General features: G+C 40.2%; 1 protein-coding gene across 7 annotated transcripts in view; it reads left to right on the forward strand.

Annotated features, from left to right (window-relative positions):
* Nucleotides 1–17764, forward strand: part of CABIN1 (calcineurin binding protein 1) — a 129949-nt gene that overhangs the window by 77940 nt on the left and 34245 nt on the right. For all 7 annotated transcript variants that reach the window (XR_008469086.1, XM_054219137.1, XM_054219133.1 and 4 more), the window contains 4 exons: nt 3713–3876; nt 5900–5996; nt 7229–7870; nt 8321–8395. Coding sequence is in view for 6 of the 7 variants with exons in the window: in XM_054219137.1 (XP_054075112.1) it covers nt 3713–3876; nt 5900–5996; nt 7229–7870; nt 8321–8395 (978 nt within the window). In the remaining variant the exon portion in view is untranslated. The remainder of the gene's footprint in view (nt 1–3712; nt 3877–5899; nt 5997–7228; nt 7871–8320; nt 8396–17764) is intronic.

Genomic DNA, 17764 nt, shown 5'->3' on the forward strand with positions numbered 1-17764 from the left:
CCAAAGCTCTGCAGCGTCAGCAGCAGCCATCCCCAGAGAAGTTTGGGTTTTGTTGAGAACTGTCAGCCTTTCCTCCTCAGAGAGGCATTCCTAAACCCTAGGGAATCCCCTCCTGTAAAGTTCTGGAGTAAGCAGCATGGAGGAATAATAAGTACTTCCTTCCTTTCTATTTTCGGTGACTGAACTAGAAAGTATCCACTATTGCTGTAGCATGTGCTCCCAAAACCGTGTGCAGGGTGGTCCTCTTCTTGCCCTCCTCCCTGAGCCTTCAGCTCTTCTGCAAGGGAAGGTTGTGCAGCAAGTTTCAAGCTGAAAAAGATTTTTAAAGTGTCACCAGGAATGTGATATACTGAATTCATTATTCAGTTTCGTATTTAATGTAAAATTCAATATGAAGTTATGCACAGAATTTTCTTGTACTTCCAGATTTATTTTTTCTAGCAGTGCGTATCAGGCTTGATTCCCCCGCCGCCAGCTCTTACAGGGTGTTTGTTTAGCCAGGAAGGCATGGAGAGCAGCTTCATGTTTTGGATCTTGAGAGGCATTTTGGAATTGTTGGAAGTGTCTCACTGCTTCCTCTGGTTTTGTGTAAACAGCTTTGCTGGCTGTGGCAGGAGGGAGGAGAACCTTTCAGCTGTGGAACGGTGGCCAGTAAACAAAAGCGGTGCATTGGACTTGAAATCCTTCTGGTAGCCCGAGCCGGAGGCATTTTGTCGAGTGGCCCGAGTGGTGATGATCAGTGACAAAACCTTTCAAAGAACTGCAGATATTTGTCACAAGGATCTGCACTCCTCTGTGTGTGTACTTCCAAGGGAGGTACTTTGCTAACAAATCTGAATTTTCAAATGATGATATGAAAGCCTTAATATTAGTCAAACTGAATAATGTTTTCCAGTCTCCTCCCCAGCCATTTCGTGACAAGCTTTACATTTGTATCTTTCTTAAGTTTTGCTTAAAAAACTGACTGCTAGGCTATTTACAAAAAAAAAAAATAAATTGCAGTACATGATCAGAATTCACAAATATTCTTTCTGAAGGTTATTGACACTTAGGAAGGAAAAATTCATGCCTGATGGGCTTAGTTAAACTTCTCTTTGGGAGAGGTTTGAATGAGACTTTCTTTAGTCTCTGACTCAAATTGCAGTCTTAAGAAGAATTCAACATCACTCATTAAATATATTCTGATAAACTCACTTTAACATCAGTGTTTTGCATATTGCTTAATAAAATCACAGTGGGTAGAATGAAGGTTGTTCTGACTCCTTGTGGCAGGTTTCTTTCTGCCTTTGACTTGAAGGCTGCATGCGAAACAGGCAGGTATGTACATAGGACAGTAATCTTATTTATCGCTGTTCTGCATTTGTAAAACTGCAAGTCGACACACGACAAGTCAGTGACTTGCCTTTTAAAATGAGACCTCCTTTTGTAATTCCAGCGATAAAGTAAACTTAAACACCTATAACGTGAGTTTTAGTTTAAGCTCTTCCATGTGTTCCGTTGTAAAAGACAAAAGAGGAACATTCCCCAAAATATGCAAATTTGTTTCTGTCAGATGGACTCTGTCACTTTCATGGCTTTCTAGCTGCAATTAGCATATCTGCTCATTGCAAATAGTTTTACTGCATCATTGTGATTTCCAGGGTAGCATTAAAAAAAAAGGACATGTGAGAAGGAGCTGCAAATTATTTTCAACTGACTCCAGGTACGGTATCCAACAGCTCCCTCCAAGTGATCTGCATAACTCAAATGAAGGATGAGATAATGCTGAAAAAGACCAGGAACCTACACATTGGCTGTCTTCCATTCCTACAGTATGCATCTAAGTTGACCATAAATTGTTTTGTATAGTTAAATTGGCTAAGTAGGTTGTTGCAATGTAGTGCCATTATGAGGCATTCAGTTCTTTTTAGATTTGGCAGCAACCCAGTTTACGTATGTGCAGAGAAGCAAAAAATACCAGCTTCAGAATGTGTATGTTTCATCTGTAGCATGAAAGGAAAATCACTGTATACTTTGGGTGAAGAAAAAGCTTCTCTATTTAAATAAAGGATGAGCTGTGTTATAGAACCGTTACCTACAAGATCTGTATGTGCTTGAGAGCCACTGAGCTGCATGAGCAGATAAGAGCTTGCCACCGAGCCGCAGAAGGTGCTTGTGGACGTTGGTGGTTGGGGATAGGAGGAGGCAACAGTTGTGCCTCAGGGGTCAGTTGTGGTACAGTTTTAGGTACTTTCTGGAAAAGGGAAGCTACAAAAAAAAGTTCGAAAGAAAGCTTCAGGAAGCAAGAGGAACAATGTCTTTCTTTGTGATCACTAGGGAGTAAGAGTAGAGAGCATGAGGAAAAGCAAGAGTAAGAGAATTTGGCAGTACAGTCTGTGCGTTGTATCTAGTTGAAGTCGTTGTTTCCTATTTAAAAACACTGGTATTTGTGCGTTGTTTTTTCACAAGTTCCTATACATCCTGTGGAGTAGAACTGCAGATACTCTGAAGCTATGCAGGGGGAGGGTCTTTTGTAGACAGGCCGGTTACATATCTGCTTCTTTTGTGGCCAAATGTCATTTATGATTGCAGTAATAATTTCGTTTGCCTCCACCTTGTGTTAAGTTCTGAAGGATTTTACTCACACTGAAAGTAAAGCTAAAAATAGCGAAGCAAGACCTTTAAACAAGGATAAAAGAGTAAATGTTTGTATATCCTGCTCTCTGAACAGTTTTGGAAGGCGAAATTCATTTTCAGTCAGGTACTTCTGTCAATGAGACTATTCTTTCCTGCATTGTCACAAAATGGTATACAGGACCAGAGGATTTTCATCTTAAAGAGCTGCTGCAGGAAAAGTTTCAGGACTGAATAAAGCGCAAAGGGTTTGCACTGATGTAACAGCAGTTTTTGTGAATGGTCATTGTGTAAGTTACATATTAATGTGCAAGCATAGTAACATTTGCATTGCGTTTTTTCAAATATGATTGACTAATGTGTTGACAGCATCCACGTTAAGAACCTGAAAAAATTCTACTTGGATTCATTAGGCATTGCAAAATCTGAGCTGAGTAACTGTAATGAAATCATATTTTCTATCAGTCTCCAGCCTTGGTCCCCAAAGATTGCCTTGTCCCAGAAATTTAATTAGAAGGCTCAGGATCTATGCACAAGTACTTTGAATCTGCCCCTGGAAAATGGATACTGCTGAGGAAACTGATTCTTCCTATCAGACTGGTTAGTGCCATGTGAACACTGATGATATCAAGGCAGTAACCAAGTTCTAAGATGTTCAATAAAAGATTATTTGAAGATAGAAACTTGCTGTGACTGCACAAGAGTAGCAGCTTTAAGGCCAGGAAAACTTATTTTAGGTTACTCCTTGTTTTTTATGGTAGTTGAGCTTTGGCTTAGGAGGGCAAGTTCACAGACATTTAAGAAAAATGCACAATATAATTTAGGCTTTGCTTGTGTTTTTTTTTCTGGGAATAGTTCAGAAGCATATTTAGAAGGTGTGCTGTGGCTTCTGCAAGCCTCCCTCTTTTGCTACTGGCAGAAATTGGTTGACTTTAAATCCAGATCTCCCTGTCTGAAGGACTGCAGCATTTGTTTGATCATTATTCCCCTAACCCTTAGTGAAATTCAACGTGCTGCAGAATCCGATCCATATTTTAAGATTTCTGTCCTTTTCAGTTGTGTCCTTCTTTATGGGTTTCCTCTTTTCCTTTCTCTGCAGGGAATCTGGCGCATCCCCGTGGATGAGATCGACCGCCCGGGCAGTTTTGCATCTCATATGAACCGCTCTATTGTCTTACTGCTAAATGTGTTGTCACAACTAAAGGATTACAACACCTTGCTCAAAGTCTCGTCTATGCTACAGAGGACCCCTGATCAGGGAAAGTATGATATATTTATTTTAATCCATTACTTTGTAAAGCTTTAAATATATTTTGTTCACTGCGTAACTATTTTATTTAAAGTCATTCTTAGTTTAGGAAACAAGTCTTTTAACAGATTTTCTTGGGAATATAGTGGAATGATGGTTAATTTTTCTCAGGATTACAATTCCATAATAGAGTCTGGAATTTCTCTGCATTTCTCTTGAAACTTGGAGCAGCCACAGCGCAGCTGCCTTAACAGACTCGCAGAGGTTTTCTGTCATGTGGAGGGATTCGCTGGTGGAACAGAGCACTGTGACTTCTGCACCCCTCTGTTGGCCTCTTGCGTAAGAGTGATGTCCAGCGAGGGAGGTCACAGCCCAGGCATCCTGCCTTCCTGTAATCCTGAACAATGGTTATGTGCCTCTTGGCAGCTGATGCTATTTAAAAAGCTTATCCTATTTAGAGGTGATCTAATTTTAATTGCTTTAGCCGTATTTAAGAAAAAAGAAGCCATTTAATGTGAGCTATATACAGCCTCATATCAATGGGAAGACCAAAATAAACATCTAAGGAAAACTTTGAAGTGATTGAAGTAGAATACTAGTAGCTTGCTGAGTGGTAAATGTTGAAGTTAGTCTCTGGCAAATGCTTAAGAAATTGAACTGAATGAGTGATGGCAATAAGTTGGAGGCATTGAAGGTTTCTTCATGTGTTTTTGAGTGTGAGTGAATGTGAATTTGCGTAGATCGTAATATGTCTGGGAATATGTCACCACATGTTCAGCAAACTTGAAGCCAAAAATACTTTGACTTTTAGCATATCAGAAGTACTGGACCATAGAAGGTTTAAATTCTGTCCTAAGCAAGCCCACAGTTGTACTAAAAATATTATGTTATTTATAAGTCTAGACTGAATTTAACAAACAAGTAATTTGACATGTTGGATCAGTCAGTGCCAGCCACGGTGAACTGCAGTCGTTACAGGAACTTACAAATGCAAATATTCTGGGTGTGTCTGGTATATGCCTGTAACAACCCTATTTTTAAAAATAGGGCATTTTCCACCAAACTTTAGTTATTACTGAACTGATGAGGAGTCAGGTGTTTTTTTTTTTTTTTCTGTGAAGCAAACCATAAAATTACCAATTTATTGTAATACTGTAGAGAGAAAATACGTGTATTGAAAATGTTGGCTTTTGACTGAAAATAATACCTTTCAAAATTATTTACGTGATTTTTAGCCCTCTCATTAAAACCAGCCAATTCTGAAGTAGAAATTCAGTTTTCCATCAAACTCAGTTAGGTGGAGTTGATGGCTGAAGCTGTTTTCCTTGAAAGTGGACTAAAGCATTATGTCAGAATACACTGAAGTTACAATGCTCTAGTAAATTAAATGAAGCTATAGAGTCAATAAGCTTTACACATATAATATTATTTTTTTATAATACTAAATAGCAAAAAGGTTATTATCCCAACAGTGTTTTAGATCTAAAAAACCTAGATTCAAAGGCAATTGATATGACCAACGAGAAAGGATTTGCTGATGTCCTTAATCTCACATGCACGGTTTATCCAGAACATGGAAAACACCTGACGGTTCAAGATAGCTTTGTGTGACTAATTTTTTTTTTTTTCAAGAAAAGGTTTGAATAAAAAGCTGGTATTTGAGGGTCACAGGAAGCTTGATATATCAAAACTCCAGTTCTGGTTCTCCATTTTGCTCTGTATTTGGCTTTTGTTTTGTTTTGGAGTTTTGTGGTTTTTTCATTTTCCTCTTCCCTCTGTTTGTAGATAGTGCTGTCTTTTGCTTCATGCACGTCATCTTTGATGATTGTGGGGAGGGGAGGGAAACACAGTGAAAGTGTTATATTTCAATATGCAACTGTGTATGTTTTGGTTTCTTCTAACTTGTTTTAAAATTGTTGTGTTGGATGTGGGGTTTGTTGTTGTCGTGTTGGTTTTTTTAATGTCCTGGTGCTTGCTTTTAAAGTGCTATAAACTTTTGGCAGTTAGCTTAATTTCTGTTATCTCACTGTGGCACAGGAAGTACTTGCGTGATGCAGATCGCCAAGTTCTGGCCCAACAAGCATTTGTGCTTACAGTGAAAGTGTTGGAGGACACTCTCAACGATCTGACGCAGGTAAGGCAGCAGCGCATTTAATGGTCGTTGATTTAGTAATTAGATTTTTCTAGGTTCAGTTTACTCATTCCTTAGATTTCCTTAGACTGAAAGGTTGCATTATTATCACTTTGTTCTAATACCTTTTGTTTATATGCAACTACACAGAAAACTTTCTTCCAGCATTGTTGTTTTTCGTTTTTGAAATCCAGTAACAAAGTTGTTGAGAATGGATTGTAGTAAGTCTAATTTAAGTCCCTTAAATTTTAAATGATGGTCATTACGTGGAGTATAAGAACAGCTACATTTTTGGGTGGGATCTGTTGGAAATTTCCTTTTGAAATGAACTAAAATTCCTCTTGCAAAACAAAATCAGACAACTAGATATTACATGCCTAGCCATTTTTAACAGCTAGTCCTTGACAGCATCACACCTGCTGTTACATTTAATTGTAATTTTTATTTAATATTTAAAAGTCATTTAGAGACTAATCAGTTTCGAGGTTAAGATAACTGGAAATTGGAAGCTTATTTGGTAAACACATTCAAGGAAGAACTTATTCCTAAGGTTTTTCAAGTTAACAGAGTATAAGCTTAGCAAATTAAATGAAAACATCCTTAAGAACACTGGAACTATGTGTATGACATAGTTTGTTCATAAATCCAGATGGAAGAATTGTATCATTATCGATTTTTGAAAGGCGAGATGGTGTACTGAGATTTTCTACCTTTGGACTGTCACCAAAGTAATGGTGCAAAAATTAAAATACTATAGGGATTTTAGCATATTTCTTGATATACTAACAAGAAGTTATGTAAGAGGAACCAAAGGGAAGGTTCTTAAATTTGAGGTTGATCTGCAGCTGCCAAAAGAAACAGCTTCAGTTTTGATTTCAATACATTAGAAGAGAATTTTGTGCTATTAAAACCTTGGGTGTCATTTAGTTGGATCCCATAGTATAGACTGAAGTAGCGGGGGAAAAAAAATTAACATTGCAGCTTTGGTTCAGCCTGTGCTGTTGATTTCTCTGTGGTGTTTTCACTGATTAAAATACTTTAATTGTAAGACTTGTGGCTTGGTTTAATTAATATTCAGGAACAAACAAGAATGAACATGAAATAAATACATTTTCTTCAGCAGAGGCAGTAATGTAAAGGTATCGACTCATTGTCAATATTCATGGTAGTCACAGCTGTGCTCAAATGGTTTCTGATTTCAATAATAACGCAGAAGAATAACTTCTTTTATTAAGGTTTCAGAAGATCAGAGTTCCAAGTCTTCTAACCTTGCTTCAGGAAGGATGACAACAGACGTCTCTAATAAAACTAGTGCTGAAGAGGGGAAAGATGTCCTTCCCAAAAAGCCGGTTTTATCAGATGGAGTGGTACATGGTACTGAAAATGGAGTAAAGGAAGTGACCCAGGGACAAATTCCCAATGCTATGGACATATTGGAACAAGAGGACAAGAATGACAAGGAAATTAAAGAACTCCCTAGGCCTGGCTCAGTTGAGCCTATGGATCTTGATGGATATTCCAATGACCCTGAAAAAATTGATTCTTCATGTAAACGCAGTGAGCCAGACCGTCTTCAGTCTGGGAGGAACTCAAAGGAGAGAGCTCCAGAGAGCCGGACTCCTGAACTTTCTTTGGAAGAGCTAAGTATCAGCTCAAAACATCAGCAGCAGGCAGCTAAAGGAATAGTTCAAGCAGTATCTATAGAAGAACCTGTCCAGAGATCAAGCAGAAAGAGGAAATTACTTGAGGATGTGGAGTCTGGGAAAACACTTCTGCTTGATGCTTATCGAGTGTGGCAGCAAGGTCAGAAAGTCATGGCCTATGACCTGGGTAAAATAGAGAAGATCATGTCTGAAACATACATGCTGATTAAACAGGTAAAATTAATCATTAATTATAATTTCTCTATGTGACCTCAGACGTGATTATAGAGTAACAATAATTGCCAAACCAAGCAGTATAGAAATGTCCCTATTCCTGTTCAAAAGCTGGGGAGATAAATGTCTCCCAAAGAACCACTTTCTTGACAAGACCACTGAGGGGGGGGGAGTAGGACCCTTCATGTTTTGGAACTAAATTTCTGAAATCAGTTAAGAACTATAATGCCAATTAGGCGGGATTTGTTCATGCTAAATGTTAGTTTGAATTGAGAGAGTTGTGTATCTTTGAATATATACTTCTCGATAACTTAAGGTCACTGTTCTGCCACAGGAGTGCTGCTTCTCCCCCTTACTCCCATGCCCTACATCCCCGTTTCATCTGAATTTAATTGGATTTATAGATGAACTGAGTAATTACGACTTCATTAGTTGTGATTTTGTGTTCAGGTGGATGAAGAAGTAGCACTTGAACAGGCGGTCAAGTTTTGCCAGGTTCATATGGGAGCATCAGCACAGAAACAGGTAAGCTCTGTGAAGTCCCTGGCTGCTTGTAACAAGCTTTTATTACTTAGTGTGTACAATCAAGTCTGTCGTTGAGTGTTTGTGGCAATTAGAAATATCTGCTTCCCTTGTATTGTTATCATCTAAGATAAGTGGGGCCACATTAGTGTAGGGAGCACATCCCTTTTGTTAGGGTCATTGCTACTGTTTATGTCAGGCTTGAAGAACAGTTTGCGTGCCCAGTAGCTTTTGGGGAGATGCCAAACAATCTTCAAATTGAAATTTCTTAATGTCCACATCATTCCTTAGCATTTCATGGATAGTAATTACTTCTTTCTGATCCTTAAGAGCTAACAAGCTCATCAGCTCTTCCCTGGCTAACGTTGCACTTTGCTCCAGAGGTACCAAATATCTTTTCTTTCAACTTGCATGGTTGAGAATCTGATTTTAACTCTGTTATATTACTCCCTTTGTTTTTAGCTTGTAGTTTCTGGGTTTATCCAGCAAACAGTTATAGAGCTTTAAAGAGATGGTTATTTATCAGTCCTTAATGTGAAATCAAAGCCAAGAAGAAAACTGGATGAATGATGTCTTTAGTGGTCATTCATTTTGCCAGCAAACCATCATTTGAAAGCCCCAAAGTATTTATAGTTTTGTACTTTCCATAATTTTTGCCACCAGCACGCAATGAAGCAGTTACTCCACAGACTTTGTCTGGAAGATAAAATACATTTTGAAGAAAAATCTATATTCCTAGTTCGTATTTTAATACGCTTGGGGCTTTCTGCGTGTTTTATGCTATGAAAATGTAGTCTGTGTTAGCGATTGCTAGTGCTCAAAAAGTAATTAAAATAGTATTTGTCTAAAAATAATCGAAAAAAATCTGTCGGAGTGCAGCTTAGAAACTTTCAGTTGTCTTTGAGTGTTTCACAAGTGGTGATCTGTATCGTGCTTACGTACGTAAAACAGGAAGCATCTCGAAGTTTTTCTACACAAGAAAGGTAGATAACTGTAAGAATATGTTGAATTGCCTTCAGTACTGATTTACAGTAGAGCTCTTTCAAAAGTGTCTTGAACAAACTTTATTTGAGTTGCAGAATTTTATTCTCGTTTTCTACAGTCTGTCTCCTCTGTCCCTCAAGTATCTCTTCTCCTATTATTTCATCTTCCTATCACAGAATCACGGAATTTTCAGAGTTGGAAGGGACCTCTAGAGATCTAGTCCAACTGCCCTGCTAAAGCAGGATTGCCCAGAGCACATTACTCAGGACTGCATCCAGGCGTGTCTTGAAAGTCTCCAGAGAAGGGGACTCCACAACCTCCCTGGGCAGCCTGTTCCAGTGCTCTGTCACCCTCACCATAAAGAAGTTTTTTCTCAAATTTGATCGGAACTTCCTATGTTCCAGCTTGTGCCTGTGTCCTGTTACTGGGAACCACTGAAAAGAGTCTGGCTCCATCCTCCTTAAACCCACCCTTTAGATACTTGTCAACATTAATAAGGTCTCCCCTCAGCCTTCTCTTCTCCAGGGTACAGAGTCCCAGCTCTCTCAGCCTTTCCTCATAAGGGAGATGCTCCAGTCCCTCAGGCATCTTTGTTGCCCTACACTGGACTTTCTCCGGTAGTTCCCTGTCTCTCTTGAACTGGGAAGCCCAGAACTGGACACAGTATTCCAGTCGTGGCCTCACCAGTGCAGAGTAGAGGGGGAGAATGACCTCCCTTGACCTGCTGGCCACACTCTTCCCTATGCAGCCCAGAATTCCGTTGGCCTTCTTGCCAACAAGGGCACATTGCTTGCTCATGGATAGTTTACTGTATCCAAGACCCCCAGATCCTTTTCTTCAGAGCTGCTTTCCAGCAGGTCTGCCCCTAACCTATATTGGTGCCTGTCATTCTTCCTCCCCAGGTGCAGGACCCTACACTTGTCCTTGTTGAACCTCATTAGGTTCTTCTCTGCCCAGCCCTCTAGCCTGTATAAGTCACGCAGGGTGGCAGCACGGCCCTCTGGGGTGTCAGCCACCCCACCCAGTTTGGTATCATCAGCGAACTTGCTGAGGATACACTCAGTCCCCTTGTCCAGATCATTGATGAATACATTAAATGATACTGGTCCAAGTATTGACCCCTGGGGGTCACCACTGGTTATAGGCCTCCAACTCAACCCTGCTCCATTAATCACAACCCTCTGAGTCCTGTCACGCAGCCAGCTCTCAATCCACCTCACTGTCCCCTTGTCTAGTCCACACTTCCTCAGTTTCCTAAGGAGGATGTTATGAGAGACAGTGTCAAAAGCCTTGCTGAAGTCAAGGCAGATGACATCTGCTGCTCTGCCCTCATCCAGCCAACCAGTTACAACATCATAGAAGGCTATGAGGTTGGTCAAGCATGATTTACCCTTGGTGAATCCATGTTGACCGCTTCCAATAACTTCCTGCTCCTGAACGTGCTTGGATATGACATCCAGAATGAGTCACTCCATTACCTTCCCAGGGACGGAGGTGCGACTAACCGCTCTCTAGTTCCCTGGGTCCTCCTTCTTGCCCTTTTTGAAGACTGGAGTGATATTCGCCTTCCTCCAGTCCTCAGGCACCTCTCCTGTTCTCCATGATGTTTCAAAGATGATGGAGAGTGGCCAAGCAATAACATCTACCAGCTCTCTCAGCACTTGTGGGTGCATTTCGTCAGGGCCTGTGGACTTATGGATGTCCAGTTTGGCCAAGTGGTCTCTAACCTGATCTTCCTCTACTGGGGAAAACTCTTCGTATCTCCAGACCTTCCCCATTGCCTCCAGGGCCTGGGATTCATGAGGGACAGCTTTAGCAGTAAAGACTGAAGCAAAGAAGGCATTCAGTAGCTCTGCCTTCTCTGTGTCGTCCACCACTAGGGCGCCCATCTCATTCGTTAGTGGGCCTACATTTTCCCTAGTCTTCCTTTTTCTATTGATATAGTGAAAGAACCTCTTCTTGTTATCTTTAACCGTGGTGACCAAGATGAGTTCTATGTGAGCTTTGGCCCTTCTAATTTTCGCCCTGCATAGCTTCACTACATCTTGGTATTTTTCATAAGTAGCCAACTCCCTTTTCCAAAGATCATAAACTTTCCTTTTTTTCCTGAGGTCGAGCCAAAGCTCTCTATTTAGCCAGGCTGGTCTACTTCCCTGTCTGCTCGTTTTTTGGGACTTGGGGATGGCCTTCTCCTGAGCTTTTAAGAGTTCCTCCTTGAAGTAAGACCAGCCTTCCTGGGCACCTTTGCCCTTCGGGACTACCCCCCGAGGGACACTCTCAACCATGCTCCTAACAGGCCAAAGTTCGCCCTTCGGAAATCTAAGGTGGCAGTTCTGCTGGCTCCCCGCCTTGCTTCACCAAGAATCGAAAATTCTGTCATTTCATGATCACTCCACCCAAGATGACCTCCAATCTTTACATCCTCTACAAGACCTTCTTTGTTAACAAGCAGCAGGTCCAGTAGGGCACTTTCCCTAGTTGGCTCCCTCACCAGCTGTGTTAGGAAGTTGTCTTCCACACACTCCAGGAACTTCCGGGACCGTTCCCTCTCTGTTGTGTTATATTTCCAGCAGACGTCTGGTAAGTTGAAGTCCCCCACAAGAACAAGGGTGAGCGATCGCGAGACCTCTGCCAGCTGCTTATAGAATATTTCATTGGCTTCTACATCCATAGGCCCCCTTTGGGGGGGTCTGTAACAAACTCCCACCACGATGTCTGGCTTATTGCCCTTCCCCTTGATTCTTATCCATAAACACTCAACAATGTCATCATGCACATTGTTAAGTTCTTGGTATTCAAAACAGCCCCTGACATAGATGGCCACCCACCACCTCACCTTCCTTGACTATCCCTTCTGAAGAGTTGGTAGCCGTCAATCACCGCACTCCAGTTGCGCGTGTCTTCCCACCACATTTCTGTGATGGCAACTATATCATAGTTTCCCTGCTGTACAGTGGCCTCCAACTCTTCCTGTTTGTTGTCCATGCTGCGTGCATTTGTGTAGATGCACTTCAGCTGGGCTAATTGCCTTGCCACTTTATTGGGGGTACAAGCCCTTATTCCCACCTGTCCGTGCTCAGACATTTCTGCAGTTGCCAACGTATCACTACTCCTCATGTCTTTGCTAGCACACAGGTCATCATCTCCCACCTCCACTGCGACAACAGGCTGCAAGACCTTGCTAGAGCTTTTACCCACCAGTACTGGCATGCATCATCTCCTGTAACTTCATCTTCTCATCATGTGTCTTACCCAGTAGAAGTGTACAAGGAGGGGTAGATGCTATGACTAGTCTAGAGATACCCACACACTGCATTCCAACTTGCCAGTTACCAGAAAAAAAGTATTATGGTTACAGGGGGGAGAGTTGCCCACTTCTCCATCACTTGATTCTTTCCCTTTGCCTAGGTGCTAATTGTCATAAAAATGGAAGGACAGTAAAAGCCTTCCAGAACTCCTCTTCTTCCTCCATATTTGGATGAGACTTTTCTTCTGTAAAATACAGCCATCTCTTGCTTTGCAAAAACATAAGCTTCTGGGGAGGTACATCTCTGATGTTAGCAAGTTAGGTATTGGAATCCTTTTCACATTAAGACAATATTTATCTTTTTTTTCAAAATAAGTGCATTTCTTAAACCTCCAGATAATTCTTCTAGTTTCTGAAGCAAATCCAGTACCTATCACCAGAATGCTGCCTCGGTTCTTTAGATCTTTTCAACCTAACCTCAAATAATGCACATCGCCTTGTCCTCCCTTCACTGTGTTAATGTACATGAGAAATGCTTCTCAGAACTGAAGCGCAATCGTGTTGGAGATGCTGGTTAATAGGCAGAAAAACTTAGAAGGTGAATCGTCTGTATTACATAGAGTTAAGAGGTCTTCCTTTTAGGTTTTTCTGCCTAGTGGAGCTGAAGAAAATTGAGGCTGTAGGTCAACTTCTGTAACAAGGTTTAGTGCTGTCTACTCTGCAGCTGCAGGCAAAACAGATATTTCTGTGTCTTTTGTGAAAGTTTCCAGATATTTTTTTGTTTCCGTTTGAGAGATGTGCCTTCCAATGGAGTCTGAACCTTGTGTTTTCATGCACTATTCTCTTGAAAATATGGATACTTGTTCTCATCTCCTTTCAATGAATATTGCTTTACTGGTGATTGTTGCCTTGTCCAGGAGGGTGGGGGAGGTTCAAAACCTGAGGACAAACTCTGTTATACAGCATTTGTTCTAGATGAGATTATCTTCATGCTTAATTTCTTCCTGAAATGGTGTTAGTTTTAGTTGTCTGGAGGCACGCCAACCTATTTTTTCATGTGCTGCATAAAAAGTCTGAGTCTTGAGTATCCATAAAGGTTTCCAGTCATTAATACTGAGATTAAAGTTATCTAACAGTGCATCTAGTCAAAATGTGCCTTTGTACAGTGCGTCTCCTAGCAGAGTAACAGGAGAGGATGTAAGAGTAAAGGGAGTTTTTCTTTATTAGATTTTGATGGAAGTAACTTTCTCCAATTTGTGCCCCTCAGGAAGTCAGTAACATTTTTCCATTGAACTGTAGAAATGAACAGAAATGTCAAGAGGGGTATTCTAGTGGAAGTGTTTCTTTGCTCATAGTCTGGTATTTAAGATATTAATATTTTTTTTTGATAAAGAAATCTTGGCTCAGCATGTTAAGACTTTTTTACTTCATCTTGGGGGGAAAAAGCAGGAGTCATCACACAGTGATTTATGACTTCAAAATAAAAATAATTTGCTAATAAGCTTCTTTAAAAGGTAGTGTTGGAGTTTGCTTTTTGGATGTACTCACCTTTTCAAAAACTACTAGACAAACTCGCATGTATCAGCCAAGTTCCTTGCTGGGCTTTTGTGAAGATTCTGGGTATGCAATTGCTATGCCAGCTCTTCCAGCAAAGTCAACAGTTGCTCAGGCGGGTGGCAGAACGTTAGAATGGTGAAAAACCTGCATACAAACTAATTCTGAAAGTAGATGCGATAGGTGAGCTAGTATTTGACTGCACTGGAAGGGATGAGATTTCCTGTTGAATCACTTGAAATAAACCATACCTCTTAATGTGCAGCACTTTGAAGCCTGTAGCATTCCCTTTTAGGAAGCGGTCCCAGCTAATGAGATTTTTACATACTGCAGTCTCATTTTCGTCTGTTTCTAGCAGGATCTTGTAAGCTGTGTGAAGCTGCCCTACTGCTAGTATAACACTATGAATTAGTGTGGAGACACAGGAATGGCCACTCTTGTAGACATCTGTCTGTTTTCAACAGACTGAATCCTGTTTTGTTTAAATTTGGCAAGTACGTGCCTTCTGTAAACAAATGATGTCATGCATAGAGCTGCCGCAGCCCAGAGAAGTGCTTTGTTACTGGATAGTTTGAGTAGGTTCACAGGGCTCTGTGGTTCTTCAGTCGCTTGTCCCAGGAAATTGACGGTTAAAAAACCAAAAGTGAACACAAACCCCACCTTGATGTATGTCTTTCTTTGCTGCTGTTGTATTTTACAGTTCCAGGCAGTGTATGGTTTCTTTATGAAAGTTTTCACTTGTTACTAAAATTAGGAATTATATGAATTATGAGTTTCCAACTTTCTTCCAGACCAGTCAGAGTTTTTAACCTAAATATTTAACAATTCCGTTGAAATCTTATTATATGCCTCTTCAGGCTTAAGCAGGAAACAATACAGCAATCAGTAAACGGAATTTGACAAAGTGGGTTATTACGCTTTTGTGATGAGATCTGATCTTTTAAAAGCTTAGTAATACTGTGACCCCTTCACTTGATTTCAGAAATTCTCTGTAGTCCTCATGACTGCAATGTTAACATGTATCGAGCCAACGAGACTCTAGCGTAGTCTTCTACAAAGTCAGCTAAATGCATGGGGAAGTGGCTTGGAAAGGTTGGCTCCCAGCTTTGAAGAAGGCAGAAAAAGATTTTACTTTATGAATGATTTGTGCGGTGTTTGTATTAGGCTAGGTTCAGTGTTACTGTAATAAGTATTTCATGTTAAACCATAATGATGAAGTACAGTCTGAGCTTGTAACACCATCTAATGTGAAAGTGAAATGGGAGGTGGGAAGACTAAAACATGTGCCTTTTTTTTTGTTTTTAATGAAAAGGAAAATCCTTTATGGTGTATGGGAACAGAGTAGCATCAATGGAGGAGACTCCAGTAATTGATATAAAAATGTATTCAATATCAGTTGCTGGGAGATTTCTTTCAGTATTCCAAAATAATAGTAATAATAATGATGATAATAGTAATAATTTTTAAAAGTGATGTATTTGTCAAATTCAACACATTTTAGCTCAAAATCTAGAGTGGTGATGCAACATTCTTAAACACTCATATTAATACTGTTGTTTCTTATCATATCCTCAGAGTTAAGAGGACAAGGGCGATATTGCCTGATCAGTTTTCAGTATTACAGAAGATTGCCCAGCAAACACTTTGAAAATAAATACCATTTTATCTGTTACAACAATATAATCATCAGCCCTTCAGAGAATTTTGTTTTGCTGCTTGTTGCATACTTAACTGTTCTTGTAGAAGTTGCTGAGTTGATCATAGGGCTAATGTAAGGACTAACCTAATGTAAGATGAGGATTTAACAAAATATCTTCCCAAATATTCACACTTTCTAGTGTTGCCTATTGACCCCTTAGCCTAATGCACTGTTTTTAAGAATAAGAGACTAAAATTCCAGAGACCACTTAAATTTAGTTCAGACTATGGCAGCTTCCGAAGAAGTGTGTATGAGCACCAGTAATGACCCATCAGGAGTGGGGTCATCACTACAAAGACATTTAATTGCTTATGCTAGTGTTTAAAGTCATGGAGTAGTCCTGCAATTGGAGAAGGTGGGAGAGCATTAGCCATCTCATCTGATAGGCTTTTGGTAACTGAGGGAAGAAAGTAAGTAGTTCAGGTTGAACTTAGGAATTGTGATGGTGCTGGAGTTTTCTGAATTTTGTTGTTGTTGTTTCAAGTAACATCCTGTAGAAGACATGATAGTGAGTCATAGTGTAAGAACACAGCATGGTTAAACCAGCACTTTAAAGTAAGAACAGCTGCTAGAAGAAGTAAGCCTGCTTCCTTGGTGGCTGCTCCTTCCTGTGCCGTGGTATATGTTCCGCTGTGCTGGCACAGGTACTTGTGTGGCCGTGCAGCACACCGGGCTGGAGAAGAGGGGGAGCTGAAATCATTCCTTTTTTTGTTGTTTTCCATTTAAGTTCTTAATTGTGAGCAAGACTTTTAAAATACACGTATCAAATAGGCTGAAACTGCTATCCTGTAGTGGTCACTGTGTCATTAGTAGATAAGTTACTAAAGTTACACTAGAGATTAATTCATTTTGTGGTCAAGCGGCATTTTGAAGGATGCTTGTTCTTTTCTTTGATTTTCTCAGTCTGAGAATGTTATCAAAAAGATTTGCAGAGATCCTGAAAGCAGTCAGCTATTGCTCTGAGTTATAAGATATATTTTTAGTCTTGCCAACTATGATTTTCACGTGAAATTAATGGGCCCTGGAAATGGAATACCAAGGAGGCCTTGTTGAGGGAGAATGAAAGATTAAGAGGCAGACTAGTTTGACTTTGACATAGCATTATACTTAAATGTGTGGTCCTAAGGACCAAGGAGAGGACGTGCTGGCAGAAACCAGTTTGTGAGGTTTCTAGATAATTAGAGAATTTCTAATAAGCCATTCCACTGACTGCCTAAAATTGGTCATATTAAATTCGTCGTTTTATATGTAATGATGATGTCTGTGATACTGTTAAGGACGTGTCAGCATGGGAAAGCTATTGCAGCACAAGCTAGGATACAGCTTCGTAGTACACAGAATGTTCTATTAATGCATGTGGAGATACTTCAGTCTAAGAACACATCTGTCTTTTTTTTTTTTTTCTTGCAATTTGAAAAGGTGTTTTTATTACTGTGGACTTAATACTAAAATTGCAGCTTTTGTGAGTGTTGAAACTGTCACGACAGGTAGCCTAAAGAGGACAGGCAAAACTTTGTGTGTTAAGCTATACTGTGTATCGCCAATCCTGAGAACTGAATTTATATAAAACAAATAGCTTAAAACATTGCAGACATCAACATTGCACAGAGGGCTGGATTTAACATCTCTAAAAATACAAGAGTGTTCAAAGGCGAAGTTCCAAAATGCCACTAAGTCTCTGCTCCTGTGTTGAGACCCTTGAGAATATGGGACTGTATGCAAGATAGCCCTGGTAATGGGTAGTGATGTAGCAGCTGAAATTTCTATTGGCTCCTCATGGTATAGTATATCATCTAAATGTCATGAGAAGGGACTATTTCAACATTGTTGAGTTATTTAAGACTCACTGCTGCCTTAGCCAAAAAAATCCTTGCTCTGGGACCAACTC

Source organism: Rissa tridactyla, chromosome 13, assembly GCF_028500815.1.
Source record: "Rissa tridactyla isolate bRisTri1 chromosome 13, bRisTri1.patW.cur.20221130, whole genome shotgun sequence".
NCBI lineage: Eukaryota > Metazoa > Chordata > Aves > Charadriiformes > Laridae > Rissa > Rissa tridactyla.